At 36.1% G+C, this 19,764-nt stretch overlaps 1 protein-coding gene across 3 annotated transcripts in view; it reads left to right on the top strand.

Moving 5' to 3' along the window:
- Positions 1 to 19,764, top strand: part of LOC127180121 (NACHT, LRR and PYD domains-containing protein 3-like) — a 47,633-nt gene that overhangs the window by 1,932 nt on the left and 25,937 nt on the right. The window contains exons 2-9 of one of the 3 annotated variants that reach the window (XM_051134079.1): positions 600 to 767; positions 918 to 974; positions 1,640 to 3,475; positions 4,091 to 4,261; positions 4,848 to 5,021; positions 5,630 to 5,791; positions 5,918 to 5,964; positions 6,222 to 7,570. In XM_051134079.1, coding sequence (XP_050990036.1) covers positions 613 to 767; positions 918 to 974; positions 1,640 to 3,475; positions 4,091 to 4,261; positions 4,848 to 5,021; positions 5,630 to 5,791; positions 5,918 to 5,964; positions 6,222 to 6,766 — 3,147 coding nt within the window. In that variant the 5' untranslated portion in view covers positions 600 to 612 and the 3' untranslated portion in view covers positions 6,767 to 7,570. Of the gene's footprint in view, positions 1 to 599; positions 768 to 917; positions 975 to 1,639; positions 3,476 to 4,090; positions 4,262 to 4,847; positions 5,022 to 5,629; positions 5,792 to 5,917; positions 5,965 to 6,221; positions 7,571 to 19,764 lie in introns of those variants that run through there. The other 2 variants (XM_051134082.1, XM_051134078.1) reach the window with 2 other exon arrangements.

Consider the following 19,764-nt stretch of genomic DNA (forward strand, 5'->3'; position numbering starts at 1 on the left):
TAGGTTTGAACAAACACATTTCTGGATTTATTCTCATGCAATAAATCAATATGAATCTGATGTGTGAAGACATATTTACTGTACTCTGCAATGTATGTAATTATACGGTTGTGTGTTGGATAATGATCAAATTAACTATCATATGATTATGTGTCTCTAAATTAATTGTTTAGTAAAGTCATAAATTGCTAATTTCTACAGTAGTTGGTGTAAATGTAAAGAGTGATTTCTCTTGATCAGGGTGGCAGCAGCTCTACTGAGTGTGAATTTCAGCTGTTCATAAAATCAAGGTTGTACTGAGGAATCAGGAAGTGAAAAGTTTAAAAGAGTTTAAGTTCAAGTGATCACAATCCTGACAGTCATAAATGATTTTATGAAACTGTTTAAGAGTTGAGTAGAACAGCTATTGACAATTTATTATTAATTCAATTCATTCAAAGTTTTGTGACTTGTGTTGGTAAGGCTGTCAGGAAAGTACGGTTTGTTTTAGTATGAATTTTATATTGTGTGGCATAAGAATTCATGAAAATCATTATTATTTTATATATATATTTTTAGTTCTTGTTTGTCTAGTTTATTTTTATTGTCAACTTTCACAGCACTGCCTGTAAAATGAGTGTCCATGAAAAGACAGAGCAGGTGGAGGAGGATGATCTTCAGACACATAAAGCAGCATCTCCAGAACCCAGCTGTGTGTCTATGAAGAGTGAGGAGTCCATCGGGAAACTCCGCCCTAGGCTCAGTGAAGCAGTGACCTCTGACTCTGAGTGAGTGTAAACATGTTTTTACTATTGTAGTGAAACTTTTAATGAGGTGATTTCAAGATATTGAATATTGAGAGATTATGTAATGTTTTCTTTTGAATATTTGTAAATAGAAGATGAGTTATAAACACTGTTTTTTCATCATAATTATAGCACACCTGCAAGTCGAAAGAGGAAAAAAACAGAAAAGGAGATAGAACCTTCTGGAAGGTTGTTTTATGTTTTTTAATATTGATAACTTTTTGTGACTTTTGTGTGAGTGACTTCCATCTGTGTTAAATGTCTGTAAAATAATAGAATATCAGAAAAGAAAGGCAGTTCAGTTAAGTGTTGTGCAGGGAGAGGTGAGAACTTGGCACAGAATTTAAATGGGCTTTACTGGAGGTCGAAAAACTACCCTGTAGGGGAGAACACAGCCACATACAAAATAGGGCAAACTTACTGGGCTGGAAAACACAAAACATAACAGACACAAGCCCACAGCCAGTTAAATGAAACCGAAGCTATACACTTATTAAATGATGCATGGTCAGGAATGAAAAAAACTATGTGCTGAGACACAAAAACAGTGTTGTGCCGAGATCCTGTCACTAATAACTAAAAATAAACTCACAGGAGTGCCAAGATCGTAACACATCTGTATGCTGAGGCGAGCATGCAGTAGTTTTTTTTTGCTCCTCTCTAGATATTGAAAGAGATGGAAAAAAAAAAACGAACCAGTTATTAAAAAAGTGAAATATTTTCAGCAGAATCCATACTGTGCAACATTAGAGAAGCTTTAGAGCAAAGAACAGAGACTAACAGTAGATGAATTTTGTGTTTGATTTTCAGTTCATTGCTTCACATTTTTTCTGTTTATCTCACTCTTTCTGCAGAGTGAAAAAGCGCAATGTGATCAGATCAGTGACGCCCCGTCTGACAGTCATCAGACAGAAAGTCAAAGACCAACACAAAACCAGCATGAAGAACAAGTATGAAAGATTATTTGAGGGAACCAAACTAGAAACTAATCAAATCCTCCTAAACAGGGTCTACACACAGCTCTACATCCTAGAAGGAGAGAGTGAAGGAGTGAATGAAGAACATGAGGTATTACAGATGGAGAAAAGACCCAGAACACAAGACACTCCAATCTCCTGCAATGACATCTTTAAACCCTTACATCAACCAGGACCTGAGAGTAAAGAAAAGATGAGGACTGTTCTTACTAAAGGCATTGCTGGAATTGGAAAAACTGTCTCTGTGCAGAAGTTCATTTTGGACTGGACAGAGGAAAAAGCCAATCAGGATGTAGATTTCATCTTTGTGCTTCCATTTCGAGAGCTGAACTTGATTAAAGATCACCAGTACAGTCTTCACAGACTTCTGCTGGACTTTCACCCTGAACTTCAAGATCTGGAATCAAAGATTTATGAGGAGTGTAAAGTTGTGTTCATCTTTGATGGTCTGGATGAAAGCAGAATTACACTGATGTTTTCAGATGATGAGAAAATTTGTGATGTGAATGAGTCTTCATCAGTGGGTGTGTTGATGTCAAACCTCATCAGAGGAGAGCTGCTTCCCTCTGCTCTCATCTGGATCACCTCCAGACCAGCAGCAGCCAATCTGATCCCCTCAAAATGTATCAACCGTGTGACAGAAATACAGGGTTTCAAGGAGTCTCAGAAGGAGGAATATTTTAGGAAAAGAATCAGTGATGAGCATCAAGCCAACAGAATTATCTCACACATTAGAAGATCAAGAAGCCTCAACATCATGTGTCACATCCCCGTCTTCTGCTGGATCTCAGCCACTGTGCTTCAGAAGCTCCTGGAACAAGATGACCATGCAGAAATCCCTCAAACTCTGACTGAAATGTACATCCACCTCCTGCTAACTCAGGTCAACATAAGAAATCAGAAGTATGATGAGAGAAATCCAGAGAAACTCCTAAAGTCCAACAGGGACATGATTGTGAAACTTGCTGAACTGGCTTTCAAACAGCTGATGAAGGGCAATGTGATGTTCTATGAGGAGGACCTGATTGAGAGTGGCATAGACGTCACTGACGCCTCAGTGTATTCTGGGATTTGCACTGAGATCTTTAAGGGGGAATCTGTGATTCATCAGAGGAAAGTCTACTGCTTCATTCATCGGAGTTTTCAGGAGTTTCTAGCTGCTTTGTATCTGTTTTACTTCTATGTAGTCAAAAATGAGGAATCAGTAACCTTGTTTCTACATGAAGGATTTCAGGGAAACTTTTTAGGAAGCTTTCTCTATGAACTAACAGTTGATAAATCCATACAGAGTGAAGATGGACACCTGAATCTTTTCCTGCGGTTCCTGTTGGGCATATCACTTGAGTCCAATCAGAGACTCTTACAGGATCTACTGACACACACAGTGGACAGCTCAGAGATCATCAAGAGAATCACACAGTACATCAAAGACAAAATCAAAGATGATGAAGGTCTATCAGCTGACAGATGCATCAATCTGTTTCTCTGTCTGCTGGAAATGAAGGATCAGACTCTGTACAGAGAGATTGAAGTGTTTATGAAATCAGAGAGTTCTTCAAAGAACAAACTCTCTTCATCTCAATGCTCAACAATTGCCTACATGCTTCAGATATCAGAGGAGGTGCTGGATAGGTTTGATCTGAAGAAATACAACACATCAGATGAGGGTAGAAGGAGACTGATACCAGCTGTGGTGAACTGCAGAAAAGCTCTGTGAGTATTAATTTATGTGATTGGATGAGAAAATGAATGTGTCTGTTTTGTTTTGTCTGTTGTTTTATTTTTATTTATTTATTTATTTGCTGTAATGTCATTCCTCCATCAGATCATGACACTTTCTTTCACATTACAGTAATTTAAAGGGAAATCAGAAATTGTTTGAGGATGACAAAACTGTTTTAATGTCACAAGTGTTTAGTTCTGCCTGTATATATAATATATTATATCTTACATTATATAAATATCATATATATTTATATATTCCTCTGGGGCTTATATTTTGTTGTATGTTGTTGACTTTTACTTTATATACTGTTTATCATAATAATAACATAATAATAAAAAAATCAAATCAAAAGCCAATAACACTGACAGACAACATTTTACATAAAATATATTTTATTTCAAATTCCAGTCTGGACACAGTTCTCTTTTACTCTGAAAAAGCAATACAGTACATACCGTACTGGAAAGTTACTGGAGTAATAGTATCCTCTTTATTTGGTGTTTATCCGTTCTACTTCTTCCTTATAACTTCACTGTGTAACTTCAATATCAACAAAAAATCTATTCAGTTAGTGATAAACCATATGTCTTGCTGTGTTATAGACTTGGCGACTGTAATCTCACTGGTCAGTGCTGTAAAAGTTTATCTTCATCTCTACAATCATCAAACTCACTGAGAGAGCTGGACCTGAGTCGCAATAACCTGCAGGATTCCGGAGTGAAGCTTCTGTTTGATGGACTGAAGAGTTCACACTGTCAGCTAGAGATACTGAGGTAAAGAAAAAGATAAAGGTAAAGGTTGACTTCATAATGAAATTAAAGGTGGCGTGAGCTCTGTTCCTGATCGCCTAGGTATTTGTAATATATCAGCAGACCCCGGTGTGTCTGACGACTTTGGGTTTGTATTTGCTCCAACTGGTTTCTATAAAGAACTTTCATAGTTTGTTGAAACAAAAACAAAAGTACTAGTTGTTGCACATTGTTTTTTCAGTATCAGAAATATTTAAGTATTTATGCTGGGCATTCATGCTGTTTTAAAAAATGTTTTAAACAGATTGTCTGCTATATATCAGGTTTCATTATGGGTGCAATTGTCTATTCAATATTTAGATTTTCTCAGTATGTGTGTTCTCTAGGAATTGAACCTCAACTTCAGTATTGTTATTGCCAGTCAGGCGACAGGAAGTTATATATAATGCTGATATAACAATAAATTCCATAGTATTTGACTGATTTTCTCTAAGTTATAGTCCGTATTCATTGTTAGAACATCAGTCATGGGATCAACACCTTGTGCAAAAATAGAAAATAATTAAATCCACCATCTCCTCTTTGAGCCATACTTCATTTTGTGTTCTAGTCTTGCTGACTGTAATCTCACTGGTCAGTGCTGTGAAAATTTGTCTTCGTGTCTGCAATCATCAAACTCCTCATTGAGAGAGCTGGATCTGAGTCACAATAACTTACGTGATTCAGGAGTGAAGCTACTCTCTGATGGACTGAAGAATTCACACTGTCAACTCAACATACTGAGGTACAATAAAAACAGATTAAGGTTTACTTGATTATGAAATTAAGTGGTCTTACCTGGCCTTGATTTCCTGGGCGTTGGTAATATATCTGCACATCTCAGTGTATCTGAAGAGTTTGGGCTTGTAGTTGATATTTTTTTAAAGTCTGTGTGAATTATTTACTGATTCAAATGTAAAAATTGTGATGACTTGTTGGGAGATGATAAGAAACGATCAATTATTAGGAATAATTCTGCTCCATCAACACCATGACACTGAATAAAACACTGAACCCAAAGTTACTACAGCTGAACTAAACCTGTAATCAGAGATCTGTAGATAAAATGTGCTACATTAAATCAGTGAATTATTTCTGCAAAACAGACTTGCAGGAAACACACCAAGTATAAATTACACAGGCAGTATATTTCTGTCCATTCATGTTTCTGCAAGAAATGACAGCAAGTTATATGATGATCTATTGAAATGTTTTTGAATAACAATCAGAATACTTCTATTTCAGAAATCATATTATTTTTCTTTATATTTACTTATTCAAAATACAAATTTAACTACATTGACCAACGTTCCTGTCATGAATAAAATTGATGTTCAACATGTTTATTTGTAGATTATCTGGCTGTATGGTGACAGAGGAAGGCTGTTGTTTTCTGGGTTCAGCTCTGAGATCAAACCCCTCACACCTGAGAGAGCTGGATCTGAGCTACAATCACCCAGGACAATCATTAGTCAAGCTGCTCTCTGATCCAAACTACAGACTGGACAAACTCAAGTATGTTCAGCACTAACAATCAGGTGTTCTAATAATAAAAGTGAACACGAGTGTTTAAATGAGAAATTCACCTACAGTTTAATACTCATTATTTTTAAATATTGTTATCATTTTTTGTTTTTATAGTGTGGATCATGGAGGAGAGATTAGGATTACAACAGGACTACAAAAATGTAAGGCCCACACACACCAGGTCTTAAAAAGGAGAAGGGTGGGGGTATATATCAGTTTACTCCAAACAGAATATTTCATTCCTTCTAAAACGGTTTGATTAGAAAAAATACTAGCTAACATTACTTAGTACTTAAATGGGTTTTTTTTATTGTAGAGATAACAAACATCATGTGCATTGTAATGTTCAAAGTGGATGTCAGTGTATCGGAGCCTTTAATCATTGCTTAGTTGTGATGTTATAATTTCTCTTGTTCAGATGCATGTGACCTTACACTGGATTTAGAGACAGCAAACTCTTTCCTAACTTTGTCTGAGGATAACAGAAAGGTGACGCATGTGAAAGAGAAGCAGCCGTATCATCGTCACCTAAACAGATTTGAGAGTCATCAGGTTCTGTGTAATGAAAATCTAATTGAACGCTGTTACTGGGAGGCTGAATGGAGCGGGAAGGAGGTTTATGTATCAGTGGCATACAAAGGAATCAAAAGGGAAGGATGGAGTAATGACTGTTTGTTTGGACACAATGAAAAGTCCTGGAGTCTGAAATGTTTTAAAGAAGGTTTTGCTGTCTGTCACAATAATAAGCGCACAGAAATACATGCCCCTTCACTCTCTAACAGAGTAGGAGTGTACCTGAACTGGTCGGCCGGCATTCTGTCTTTCTACAGCGTCTCTGACACACGCACACTCACACACTTATACACATTCAACAGCACATTCACTGAACCCCTCTGTGCTGGATTTAGGTTTTATGATTACGATACCTCAGTATCTCTGTGTGAGATCAAACATTTTCAATAATTATATATTAATAATTCAATAATTATTGTAATAAATAATCAGTAAAAGTCTGTTTTAATGTCTGTTTATCACTCAATATCACTGTTATCACTCAAAAACACTGTTAGATAAAAAATAATGTGTCAAATATTTATTAAGCTTTTAAACATGAGTTTTACTGCTAAAATAAAAACTAATGCAAGGTGAAGTTTTGCAGTATTTTTTTCCCCCTCATTTCTCAAGAATCAGTGAGGGCATGGTTTTGCTGTTTCAAGGTCAAATGAGTGTGTGACTTTCACAGAATTTTCTGTCACCACTTATTAAAATAATGTTATTGACACTAATATGCTACAAAATTCAGTATTTACAATTTAAAATATATACATTACGTGACAGCTGAAGTATTGATAATATTAGACAATATCTGTGGTAATCTATTCAGATTATAAATAAATGAACACAGAACTTTTCGAATGAAAAGTTCACATTTTGAAGATGTTTATTTGATAAAGATTGAGCTACTGTGTATAGACTGTATGTTTTGAATTTCTGTAAACTGTTCACAAGCCGTCTTCATTCCTGCATTTGTTAGCTGGTCAAAACTCCTTCAGCTCTTTCTGCTTTGACTTTCCAGCTGTGCAGGATGGAGGACAGGTTTACTCATTCCTATAAGTTGACTGAATTAATTAATTATTTTTAATAACTGAGCACAAATAATAACTGATGATAATCCAGAGCGAAATCAGCATATTAGAATGATTTCTGAAGGATCATTTGACACTGAAAACTGGAGTAATGGCTTTAATGTATTTTTCATCAAATAAATGCAGCCTTGGTGAGCAAAAGAGACTTCTAAAAATTGTAATTATTCCAAACCTTTGATGGGTAATTTACAAATTATACATCTTTTCTGTAGTTATGTAGACAGTTGAGCACGTTATCATTGAGTGGATCTGCGGATCTTTCATTTAACCGATTCATTCAACTACATTGATGATTTTATTCTCACCTGTCATTTCATGTCACTTTACTGCAGAGCTTGTTGACTTTATTTTCTGTAAACATCATCTTAGCACATGCAGGTAAAGTGACAGCATTTTTTTTAAACATGCTTTTGGAATGTTTGCACAAAACGGAGGGTGATACAACATTTATTTTTTTGACAGCAAACTACACTTAAATAGAGCTTAATTGTATTTCTTCCATGACAACTCTCGGGAAGATTTTATTATGGTAATGTATATGACAATGTTAATGTATTTGGTCTTGGCGGAATAGATCTGCTACGCTGCTGCTGAATTGCTGCTGCTGTTGGTTATTGCTGTAGTTGTAGATTATTGCTGCTGCTGCAAGCAAGTACAAGAACTTGCTACTGCCAAAGCATATGGCGATACGGTGCTGTGAGTATTTAAGACATACTGCTGCTGCACAATAGCATACAAAACAATCCGTAGCATATCTGTACAGGTGGAGATGTGGAAGGTGGAGGGTTTTAGTGGAACTCAAAGCGCGCTGCTGCGAAAGGCTCAAGTGAATGCCAACCAGCCATTTAAAGGTAAAGGTTCAAACTCATTGGCTGCGTACCCAATGTGAACCAATCAGCTTGTGCCAAGTGGTATAAGGCTGTGAATATCATCAGTTACGTTAACACCCCTCAGGCTGTGGCTACTACACGAAGAAAACACAACTGCTGTAAATTCTGTTAATTAGGCATACAAGTAGCTATGCAAGTTCTGTTTTACACTAATATAGTGTTGACGCCAACGTGAGCTGTTAATGCTATTCACAATGTTGTAGTATGAATACTGTGCAAGCTGCTGCAGTTACAATATTTTAATCAGAATCTGCAAAGCATAATCTACTGCTGCTGCATGAAATCTGCTGTAAACCCTGTTGAATAATCAAAAGTAATAAGATGCCTAATACTCTTTAAGAGTTAATTTACCGTCTATTAGTTATCACTAAAGCGCTTTCTGCTGCCATTGCTACAGTATATTAGCAATAACAATTTGACTTGCTATGCATGCTGCTGATAAAATTATTATTTGTAACCTTGCATATGAATTTGCTATATATGGCATGCTATAACATTTGCAGACATTGCAATCTGAATAGCTATGCATACTGCTACTACAGCTGCACAAAGTACTTAAACAATGCAATGAAATAATACTTATTTCGCTTTGGAGAATTCACAAATCTGCTGTAAGCCTTGTTAAATAAGCAAAAGTAAAATGCCTATTCACCTGCTTGCTATCCATATTATCTTATCAAATTTCAACCAACTAAGGTACTTCCTACTGCCGCTGCTAAATTGGAAACATAATAATTGGTTTGCTATGCAGACGCTGCTGATATTATTTGTTACATCACATCTGAATTTGCTATACATGCTGCTGCTTTTAAAATTCACTAAATGTGATCTAAATATTCAATTCAATTCAATTTAAATTTATTTGTAAAGCGCTTTTCACAATACATATCGTTGCAAAGCAACTTTACAGCAAATTAAAGTTTTACAATATATTTAGTAGTAGCTTACTAGTGGTGACTGTCAAGTTGATGTACATATGGGAGAGATGTATGGTAAAGATCAATTAATGACGAAAAAGAACACTATATATAGGTAGAATTACTGCTGACACAACTGCACAAAAGTACTTAGAATTGCTATAAGCCTCTTTATTAAACAAGCAAACGCAATCAGTAATGCCCATTTCACTTTGAAGAGTTTGCAAAAGTACTGTAGCCCTGTTAAATAGCAAAAGTAATAAAATACCTATTTCACATTACTTACCCCATGCGATTCACTGGAATTTCATGCAACTAAAAGTACTATATGCTGTCACTGCTATATTAGAAACAATGATAATCTAACTTGCTAAGCATGCCGCTGCTAAGGTTATTTAACACTGCATCTGAAACTGCTCTGCATGCTGCCGCTATTAAAATTAGCCAACATTGCGAACTAAACAGCTATACACAAGTACTAAGAATAGCTATAGGGCCCTTTATTAAACATGGTGCCAGAGTTCTTGGACAGTTTGCCAGAGTCGCGCTCCAATCTCAAAACCCTGACCACACTTCACTGTGCATCCATTTACTTGCATTTCATACTAAATGAACCTACTGATACTGATTATGTTATTTTGGCTAATTTTGTTGTAATAAATATTATGTTTGAAATTTATTCCACCGTGTCATCTCCTTTAATGTTACATCTTTGAGCCAGGTGTAACATATTGTTTCTATTATTTTACATCCACTAGTTGTCTCAAATTACTTCTGTAAAATACTTTTAGCTTCTTTCCTACACACACTTCTTCTTTCCAACTGGGACTGCATTTTATTTATAAACATGCTTGCGCTGCGTACACATAATAATTTTGAAATTAAACTCAAATTACAAATAAAATAAATGTCTGTTTGTAGATCAAAAGTTCACAGACCAAATAGTCTAGACTTGAAAAAGGAATTTTACTCTGCTACCACCTTTTGATGAAACATTGCAGCATGAAAATCTGAAAGTAATAGTTTATGAAAGTAATTAATATGTTTTGTTTTAAAACATTTCAGAGTAATGTTGCTGTTTTGATATTTTGTTAGAAAAAATGTGTAGTTTTCAAAACTGTAGACTTTTGAGATGTTGTCATTTCAAAAGAATTTAATTAAATCCATTGAAGTCAATGGAGTTCATACTGGTAATTATCATATATGTTCTTATAATATTCATATAACAATGCGTTCAAATTCAACTTTCTGTAGCTCTTCTAAAATTTCAGATTTGTAAAAATTCCTGTTGGCTTATGATTTCTTTCTTATTTGTTGTTACATACATAACACTTGCATACATAACTCTTTACCATTTGGATTAGATGTGAACATGTTCAGAAATTGTGAGAACTGCTTCACCTGAGCAGGTGTTTTACATTATTTTTCTCTCGTGCAGGTAAAAATACTTGACTAACCAGTTGAATGTTGAACCAGTTCATGTCAAAAGTGAAACTATTTCATCAGACTCCATTTTGTGAAAGGAAGAACACGAATGAAATCAGGAGAGACAGAAAGGCTGTAAATAATGTGAATCAGTTTAAAAACATTTTATAGTTTCATTTTAATTCTTCTATTTAGAGAAAGAATACAGTAGTCAACATTTGAAGTGGATCAAAAAAAAAGTTAATCAAAGTTGTCCTAAGACAAGAATAGGTATTCTTTTTGGTTATAGGACAAATTTAACAAAAGGTTTTGATCCACTTCAAATGTTGACTACTGTAGATTTATGGACTGGATGAAGTTTGTGTTTGATGTTCTTCATTGTTGAGACAGTGGTAGGGTTTAAAAACACATTCCTGGATTCATTATCATGCATTTAATATTTAATAGCATCTCTAACTATTTTTCATTTCCTACTGTAATGTCAATCTGTCTTATTCCCTGTAGTTAGGCCTAGTTTTTATTTCTGTTTATAACCTTACATAAAAATACCTGCTGATAAAACACAGTCTGTGGTCACATGGAAGTTAAGCTTTGCTAGAATGTATTTACTGGTTATGTAGTCTTTGCCCTGACAAACATAAATGGATTCATACACCATTAGCAGTTACATAAACTTTTGAAAATTATCACGAACTAATGAACTAATTGTCATTAAATATTGCAATTTTTAATCAATAGTTAAAAGTCTTTTATATAACTCTGTAAATTTTTTTTGTTTTGTTTTTGTTTGTATATCACTCAGTATGGGTCAACACTGTTAGATAAAGTAATGTGTTTTTTTTTTTTAATAAATACTTATAAATTGAGTAGTGTTGCTTGTTGCTGTTTTTTTAAAAACTAAAAACTAATGTCACATGAAGTTGGGGATTTTTTTTTTTTCAGTCAACCTCGTAAGAGAAACAACTGAGATTGTTGATTGAACAACACACATCATCTCTCTCTTTAACTCACACACCTGTAAACCCTTTCTCTCTTCTAATCTTAATTGTAGTATTAATTTTAGAAACATACACACTTTGACTTTAATCTAAATGAGACAAGACAGTTTTTCAGACCGTTGAATTTGGAATTGACATTTGAGTGTCTGAGTGCCACCAGGTGGTAGATTTAGCTTCTCACTCAAAGGAAGCAGCTGGTAAGTGCTTGCTCTATTGAAATTAAATACAATTCTGAAAAGTACTTGCAATTTTGAAGAGATTTCTGTCTTACAAATATAGGCCTGATTTGTATAGACTATAGATTTGAATATAACTCCCCTTTTTATTAATTATTTGTATTGGACTTCGGAGAAGCTTTGGAGGTTTTAGCACATGTAAATATGTGCAACAGCAAATAAAAAGCAAATATAGTAACATTATTATATTCTTCCAAGGCACACCAGTAAAATAAAGGCACAAATTAATTTATGAATCTCTGGCTAATAATTGGAAGGTGAATTAAATTTGATGATTTTTGCTCTATCCTTTCATACTTGGTTAATATAAGATAATGTAATTAGTGCTGTCAAACGATTAATCGCGATTAATTGCATCCAAAAATAAAAGTTTTTGTTTACACAATATATGTGTTTATTGTTTATATTTACTGTATTATGTGTATATGTATGAAAAATAAGTTATGTTTATATATTAAATATATTTATATATAATATAAATGATATGAATATAAATATATGCATGAACATATTTTCCAAATATATGTGTGTGCATTTATATATACATAAGTATACACAGTACACACACATATATTATGTAAACAAAAACGTTTATTTTGGATGCGATGAATCATTTGACAGCACTAAATGTAATATTTTTAATATATTTACAAATAATAGTACGCTCAACTGAAATGCAGACGGAGAACAAATGCAAACTGGTAAAGGACATTAAATAGCATTAAACATGCTCCTGAATTGTAAAGTGTTTATTTGCTTGAAACGTCAGCATCAGCTACCAAACCTCAGCACTGCAATGACTCTGCCATTAGTTCAACCAGTTCAAAGTCTTGTTCCTCCTGTAAGTATGGCTGCATGGATGAATGACCAGAGAAGAATCACATTACCAACACTGACAGAACTGTATAATATTTTCAATAAGACATTTATATTTAACAGCAGTCCTAAATGAAGTGTATTTCTGTTGTGTGTGTTTCGGTAGCACTGCATGTAAAATGAATCTCTATGAGCAGCTTCGGTTCAGAAATGTAGAGCAGCATCTCCAAAACCCAGCTGTGTGTCAGTGAAGAGATACAGCAGTGACCTCTGACCTTGAGTGAGTATCAGTGTGAGCAGTGTGTAGCTGAGTCTGTAGTTTTGTTCTTAAGGCAAGAATCAGCTTATATGTTTTTTGTCCAGTCACTGTTTCTGCACTTGCAATCCACATACAGCACCCACTACAGTATATTTAAACCACTGTAAAGAGCAGGACATTCAGAACTGTTAACATTAAAAAAAACGCTTAAGATGCCTTGATGTACTAAAAAATCTAATTCAGTTTACACTATATAAATGATGCATGCTATATACAGTAATATAAACCCAGAATACAAATGCAGCACTCTAAATTGTATGTTAACCACTTTATTTATTTATTTATTTTAATGTAAAATGCTCAACTTCCAAATTATTTTGTTGTGTTCATATTTTGGACTCATCTGTTTGATTGTATATTGTATGCATCATCAATACGGTGAATACTTGATTTGATCTTTTAATATCACTGTCTTACTACATTAGTACTTAGTAAAAATGACTGCAGTTATGGATGAAAACCTTCCTATAAGGTTGTGATATTAGCAGGGATCCTGGGAATAGTGTTTCATGACCAGCTGTGCTTCACCACCCACATTTCTACAATGTCCCTGTTGCATAGGTATGTGCTTCACAATATCATGAAGTTTAGACACTTTGTATCAGATGGTGCATTCATGCTGTTATTGCCGTAATTACGAGTTTCTGAATTCTGAATACTAACTTGTCAATTAAAGGGGTCCTATTACTGTATGTCCTTTTACGAAGTCTTGATTTGGTTTTTGAGGTGTACTAGAATAGGTTTAATGCTAGATTGTGTCAAAAGGGCATTATTTATTTATTTCTTTATACATTATTGCATCTTTCTTCCCAGTCTGTCTCTTGAGCTTTGTAACCTTGCAGATCTTTTTATGCACAAACAGCAACATTACAGAAAAAGTGAAAAGGCAATTAATAATTTGTACATTTTCTGAGAGCTTCGACTTGTACCACATGACCCCTACACGACCTGACTGCTGCATCATTTTCACATTGATAGTGTTGCCACAGAAATGCATAATTCTGAGTCAGAGATCATCAACAGCTTTTTTTTTGTTTTTTTTTTTTTGGAGATGCACTGGAGTTCTCAGTTGTAGTTTCATTTAAAGGAGAAGTCCACACCCAGAACAAAAATTTACAGATAATGTACTCAACCAAGTTCACGTCTTTCTTTCTTCAGTCGTAAAGAATGTTTTTTCAGGAAAACATTTTAGCATTTTTCTCCATATAGTGGACTTCTATGGTGCCCCGAGTTTGAACTTCAAAAAAGCTGTTTAAATGTGGCTTCAAACAATCCCAAATGCTGTTGTAAACGATCCCAGCCAAGGAAAAGGGTCTTATCTAGCAAAACAATCAGTTATTTTCATTAGAAAAATACAATTTATATACTTTTTAATGTCAAACGCATGTCTTGTCTTACTCTGCCTGAACTCTATTTTTTCCAGTTCATGACAGTTAGGGTATGTCGAAAAACTCCCGTTTTCCCTCAACTTCAAAATCATCCTATATCACTGTTTTACCTCTTTTGTTTAGAGTGTTTGACCTTCTTTGCATGTTCACTTTTGCAAAGACTGTGTCGGTACTTCTGCAGGGTTGCAGGATGATTTTGAAATTATTTTTTAAGTTGAGGGAGAAAACATACCCTTTTCCAACATACCCTAACTGTCTTGAACCAGAGTACACAGAGTTCAGGCCGAGTAAGACAAGCGTTTGAGATATAAAAAAGTATTTAAATTGTATTTTTTTAAATGAAAATAACAGATTGTTATGCTAGATAAATCCCTTTTTCCTAGGCTGTGATTGTTTGAAGCTGCATTTAAACTGCATTTTGTAAGTTCAAAATCAGGGCACCATAGCAGTCCATTATATGGAGAAAAATCCTGAAACGTTTTCCTCAAAAAACATAATTTCTTTACAATTGAAGAAAGAAAGACATGAACATCTTGGATGACAAGGGGGTGAGTATATTATCTGTAAATTTTTGTTCTGGAAGTGGACTTCTCCTTTAAATATCAACATTGTCTCTGTTCCTCCATAACTTGTTTAGAAGAAGTAAAAGAGACATATTTTGATAACATAGCTAATGTTGTGTAATAATGCATATTTGTTCTGTAAAAAAAAAAAAAAATGCATTATTGAATTCTGTAAATGTTGTGACTTTTGACCCCTCTCCCCTTTGGTTGGTGGGCGGGGCACCTCGAAAGGAGTTTAAATGGAGAATGGGATGTGATTGTATGTGATTGTATGCAAACTGTTTTTTTGTAAGGATTTTCATTTAGCTAATCAGTAAAATAAAAAAGTGCATCAATTCAGAAGAACATCGTTATTGTATGGTCTTTTTGGCAAATACATAATAGCTAAGATCATTAGGTTTTCGAGGATTGTTTCAGTTTGCAGATTTTGTAATCTGGGAAAATCTGAGCACAGTTTAAGAAGTTAAGATCTCTTCTGAAACTTTAGAGGAGACATGCAAGATTACCGTTTTTGGTAATTTTTTTACAAAAATTTTTCACCTGTTGTACACATACCCAACATTTTTTAACAGTGTTTATCTCTCTTACAGGTAAAAACATAAACCCGATGAACCAGTTTAAATGAAAAGTGAAAATTTTTAACAGCCTCAATTCAGTACAAAGAACACTGCCAACACCAAGAGAGAAAAGCTGTTTGTGAACAATGCAAATCAGTTTAAGGTTTTAATGCTGCTATCTAGAGACAGAAGGGATTTTGTGTTTGTGTTTGATGTTCTTCATTGTTGAGACAGAGGTAGGTTTTGGTTTTATTCTTATGCATTAACTCAATATGAATCTGATGTGTAAAGACATTTTTACTGTAATGTTTGTAATTCTATGCTAATGTGTATTTATAGTTGATTTACTCTCTCTACTGTGTTTTTCTTACTCTTGACACCCGTTAGGTACTTGCTGATCAAATGAACTATCCTGTGATTTTGTCTGAATCAATTATTTAGTAAAATAATAAATAAACTGCACATTTCTACAGTAGCTGGTGTAAATGTGGAAAGTGATTTTTCTTGATCTGGGTGGCAGCAGGTCTACTGAGTGTGAATTTCAGCTGTTCACAAAATCAAGGTTGTACTGTGGAATCAGGAAGTGAAAAGTTTAGAAAAGTTGAAATTCAAGTGATCACAATCCTGACAGTCATAAATGATTTTAGAAAACTGTTGCACTAAGCGCTGATTTAGCCAGCTATTGACAATTTTCAAGTATTGTGGCACAGATTTTGTGTTGGTGAGGCTGTCAGGAAAGTATGGCATGTTTTAGTATGTATTTTCATATTGTGTGGAATAAGAATTAGTTTATCAAGTTTTTTATTATTAAGACTTTTATATAAGAGTTGAAGTTCAAGTAATCACAATCCTGATAGTCATAAATGATTTTATGAAACTGTTGCTCTAGGAGTTGAGTTGAACAGCTGTTGACAATTTAAGAGGAGGAGGAAGAGGGAGAGGAGGAGGAGGAGGAGGAAGAGGAGGAGGGGGAGGAGGGGGAAGAGGAGGAGGAAGAGGGGGGGAGGAGGAGGAGGAGGAGGAGGGGGAAGAAGAGGAGGAGGAGGAGTAAGAGGAAGGGGAGGAGGAGGAGGAGGAGGAGGGGGAAGAAGAGGAGGAGGAGGAGTAAGAGGAAGGGGAGGAGGAGGGGGAGGAGGAGGAGGAGGAGGAGGGGGAAGAAGAGGAGGAAGAGGAGGAGGAGGAGGGGGAGGAGGAGGAAGAAGAGGAGGAGGAAGAGGGAGAGGAGGAGGAGGAGGAGGAGGGGGGAGGAGGGGGAAGAGGAGGAGGAAGAGGGGGAAGAGGAGCAGGAGGAGGAAGAGGGGGAAGAGGAGGAAGAGGAGGAGGCAAAAGAGGAGGAGGAGGAGGAGGAGGAGGAGGGGGAAGAGGAGGAGGAGGAGGAGGAGGAGGGGGAAGAAGAGGAGGAGGAGGATAAGAGGAAGGGGAGGAGGAGGAGGAGGAGGGGGAAGAAGAGGAGGAGGAGGCTAAGAGGAAGGGGAGGAGGAGGGGGAGGAGGAGGAGGAGGAGGGGGAAGAAGAGGAGGAAGAGGAGGAGGAGGGGGGGAGGAGGAGGAGGAAGAAGAGGAGGAGGAAGAGGGAGAGGAGGAGGAGGAGGAGGAAGAGGAGGAGGGAGAGGAGGGGGAAGAGGAGGAGGAAGAGGGGGAAGAGGAGGAGGAGGAGGAGGAGGAGGAGGAGGGGGAAGAAGAGGAGGAGGAGGAGTAAGAGGAAGGGGAGGAGGAGGAGGAGGAGGGGGAAGAAGAGGAGGAGGAGGAGTAAGAGGAAGGGGAGGAGGGGGGGGAGGAGGAGGAGGAGGAGGGGGAAGAAGAGGAGGTGGTTCAGGCGGAGATGGAGGTGGTGGTGGTTCAGGCACATAAAGCAGCATCTCCAGAACCCAGCTGTGTGTCTATGAAGAGTGACTGGTCCATGGGGAGTCAACCTGATCTCAGTGATGCAGCAGTGACCTCTGACCCTGAGTAAACATGTTTAAACTGCTGTAGTGAAACTTTTAATGAGATGATTTCAAGAAATTGAATATTAAGAGATTATGTAATGAATGTTTGTTTTTTTTTTTGATTATTTGTAAATGGAAGATGTCTTTTAAACACTCAGATTATTTTTTGAGAGAGTGAAGGAGTAAATGAAGAACATGAGGTTTTACAGATGGAGAAAACAGCCAGAACACAAGACACTCCCCAGCAAGCAATAGTCGTCATTTCAACGTCTAGTTTAACTATAGACCCGATATAGTCCGGCTATTTGTAACCCACTTCTAGACCAAATAATCTTGAACTTAGTTACATGTCATTTTTTGGCAAAATACTTGTGAGATATATGATATTTCATCATGTAAGCAAAGTCAACAGCGTTTACAAGGTGTTTGGTTTTATTTCTATATTTATATATATATATATATATATATATATATATATATATATATATATATATATATATATATTTATAGTCTATTCTAGGGCTATGTTTAGACGTCTATTAAATTTTCACTGACAGCCCAATGACAACCTTATTTTAGCCTAGACGTCTAGGCTGTGTTTCAACGGCTAATATACGTTTTTTAGACCAAAAATTGCTTGCTGGGTCCAATCTATTGCAATGACATCTTTAAACCCTTACATCAACCAGGACGTGAAAAAGAAGTGGAAAAACTCTCTGTCTCTGTGCAGAAGTTCATTCTGGACTGGGCCGAGGGAAAAGTCAATCAGGATGTAGATTTCATGTTTGTGCTTCCATTTCGAGAGCTGAACTTGATTAAAGATCACCAGTACAGTCTTCACAGACTTCTGCTGGACTTTCATTCTGAACTTCAAGATCTAATATTTTGGTGTTCAAAATATCATTGAAATCTCACTTGTGATTATCTACAAATTAAAAAAACGGGGACAATAGGACATTTTGTGTGTTTTTTTTTTTTTTTTTAATTGTTGTGGTTAAAGTGGTCCTATTTTGTTCTTTTACAAAGTCTTGATTTTGTTTTGGGGTTGTACTAGAACATGCTCTCATGCTTGGTAGTTTGAAAAATGCATTATTTTTTAACATAATTTACATAATTACAATACATTTCTCCCAGCCTGGCAAATGGCTTAGTTAGTTTCGAGTTTAATGAAGGTCCACCTTCTGAAAAATGAAATGTGTTGTGATTGATTTGCTCTCCCACTGCACTGCGATTGGCGAACAGTTTAGACGGTGTTTCAGTACTGCCAAAAAAAATAAAAAATGTTTCAGTACTGCCAAGCCCCTTGTCAAAGCAGCAAGTTCTATGTACAACTGTTAGCGCAAGCTAGATTGAAGTGATTCTTACGTTTTAAATATGTATATATTTTTTACAAAAACACATCTATGCTGTTCAAAAGCTTGGGAGTGCCAGGATAAATTTTAATATAATTCCAAGTGCATTCGCCTGAAAGAAGGCATATACACCTAGGAGGCTGAATAAACAATACGCTATAGTAGTGTTGGATCCTATTGTCAGCCTGCGAGATCGCCAATACATGATATTATCATGCTAATTTATTTAATTACGTACATACTTAGTTTCATTGCCTGAAACCAGCTCCAGGATAATGTTAAAAGCAGCCTAACGTTATCATAGAACATCATCACTGATTAGCCTAGCCTATTCTAGTGCAAGTTTATGCATTTTAAAAAACACTTGTGTTATAAATAAAGCTATCTACACTGTATGATGAATAAATCTCTTACCAAACACTGCACATGTCTGCGGCCCATTACGGGTCCGACACGGCAACTGGAGTAGAGGCTTCGGCATGTGTTTCGACCCCCTGTACTGCACACGTCTGCGGCGCATTACAGCTCTAAAGAGGTCAATGCTCTAGTCAATGCTTGTGTTTATACCCGCCACGCTGCGGCTGGTTGAACCGGCTCTCCGCGCTGCATCGCTAAAGTTAGGCTAATCACCCACCATAATAGGACCCCTTTAAACAACTTTAAAAGCCTCACTGTCAGTATATTGGGGCCTTTAATCATTGCTTTTGTTGTGATATAAATGTTATAATTTCTCTTCTTGTGTTCAGATGCATGTGATCTCACACTGGATTTAGACACAGCAAACACTTTCCTAACTCTGCCTGAGAATAGAAAAGTGACACGTGAGAAAGATGCAGCTGTATCATCGTCATCTGAACAGATTTGAGTGTCATCAGGTTCTGTGTAATGAGAATCTAACTGAACGCTGTTACTGGGAGGCTGAATGGAG

Source organism: Labeo rohita, chromosome 17, assembly GCF_022985175.1.
Source record: "Labeo rohita strain BAU-BD-2019 chromosome 17, IGBB_LRoh.1.0, whole genome shotgun sequence".
In the NCBI taxonomy this organism is placed as follows: Eukaryota; Metazoa; Chordata; class Actinopteri; order Cypriniformes; family Cyprinidae; genus Labeo; species Labeo rohita.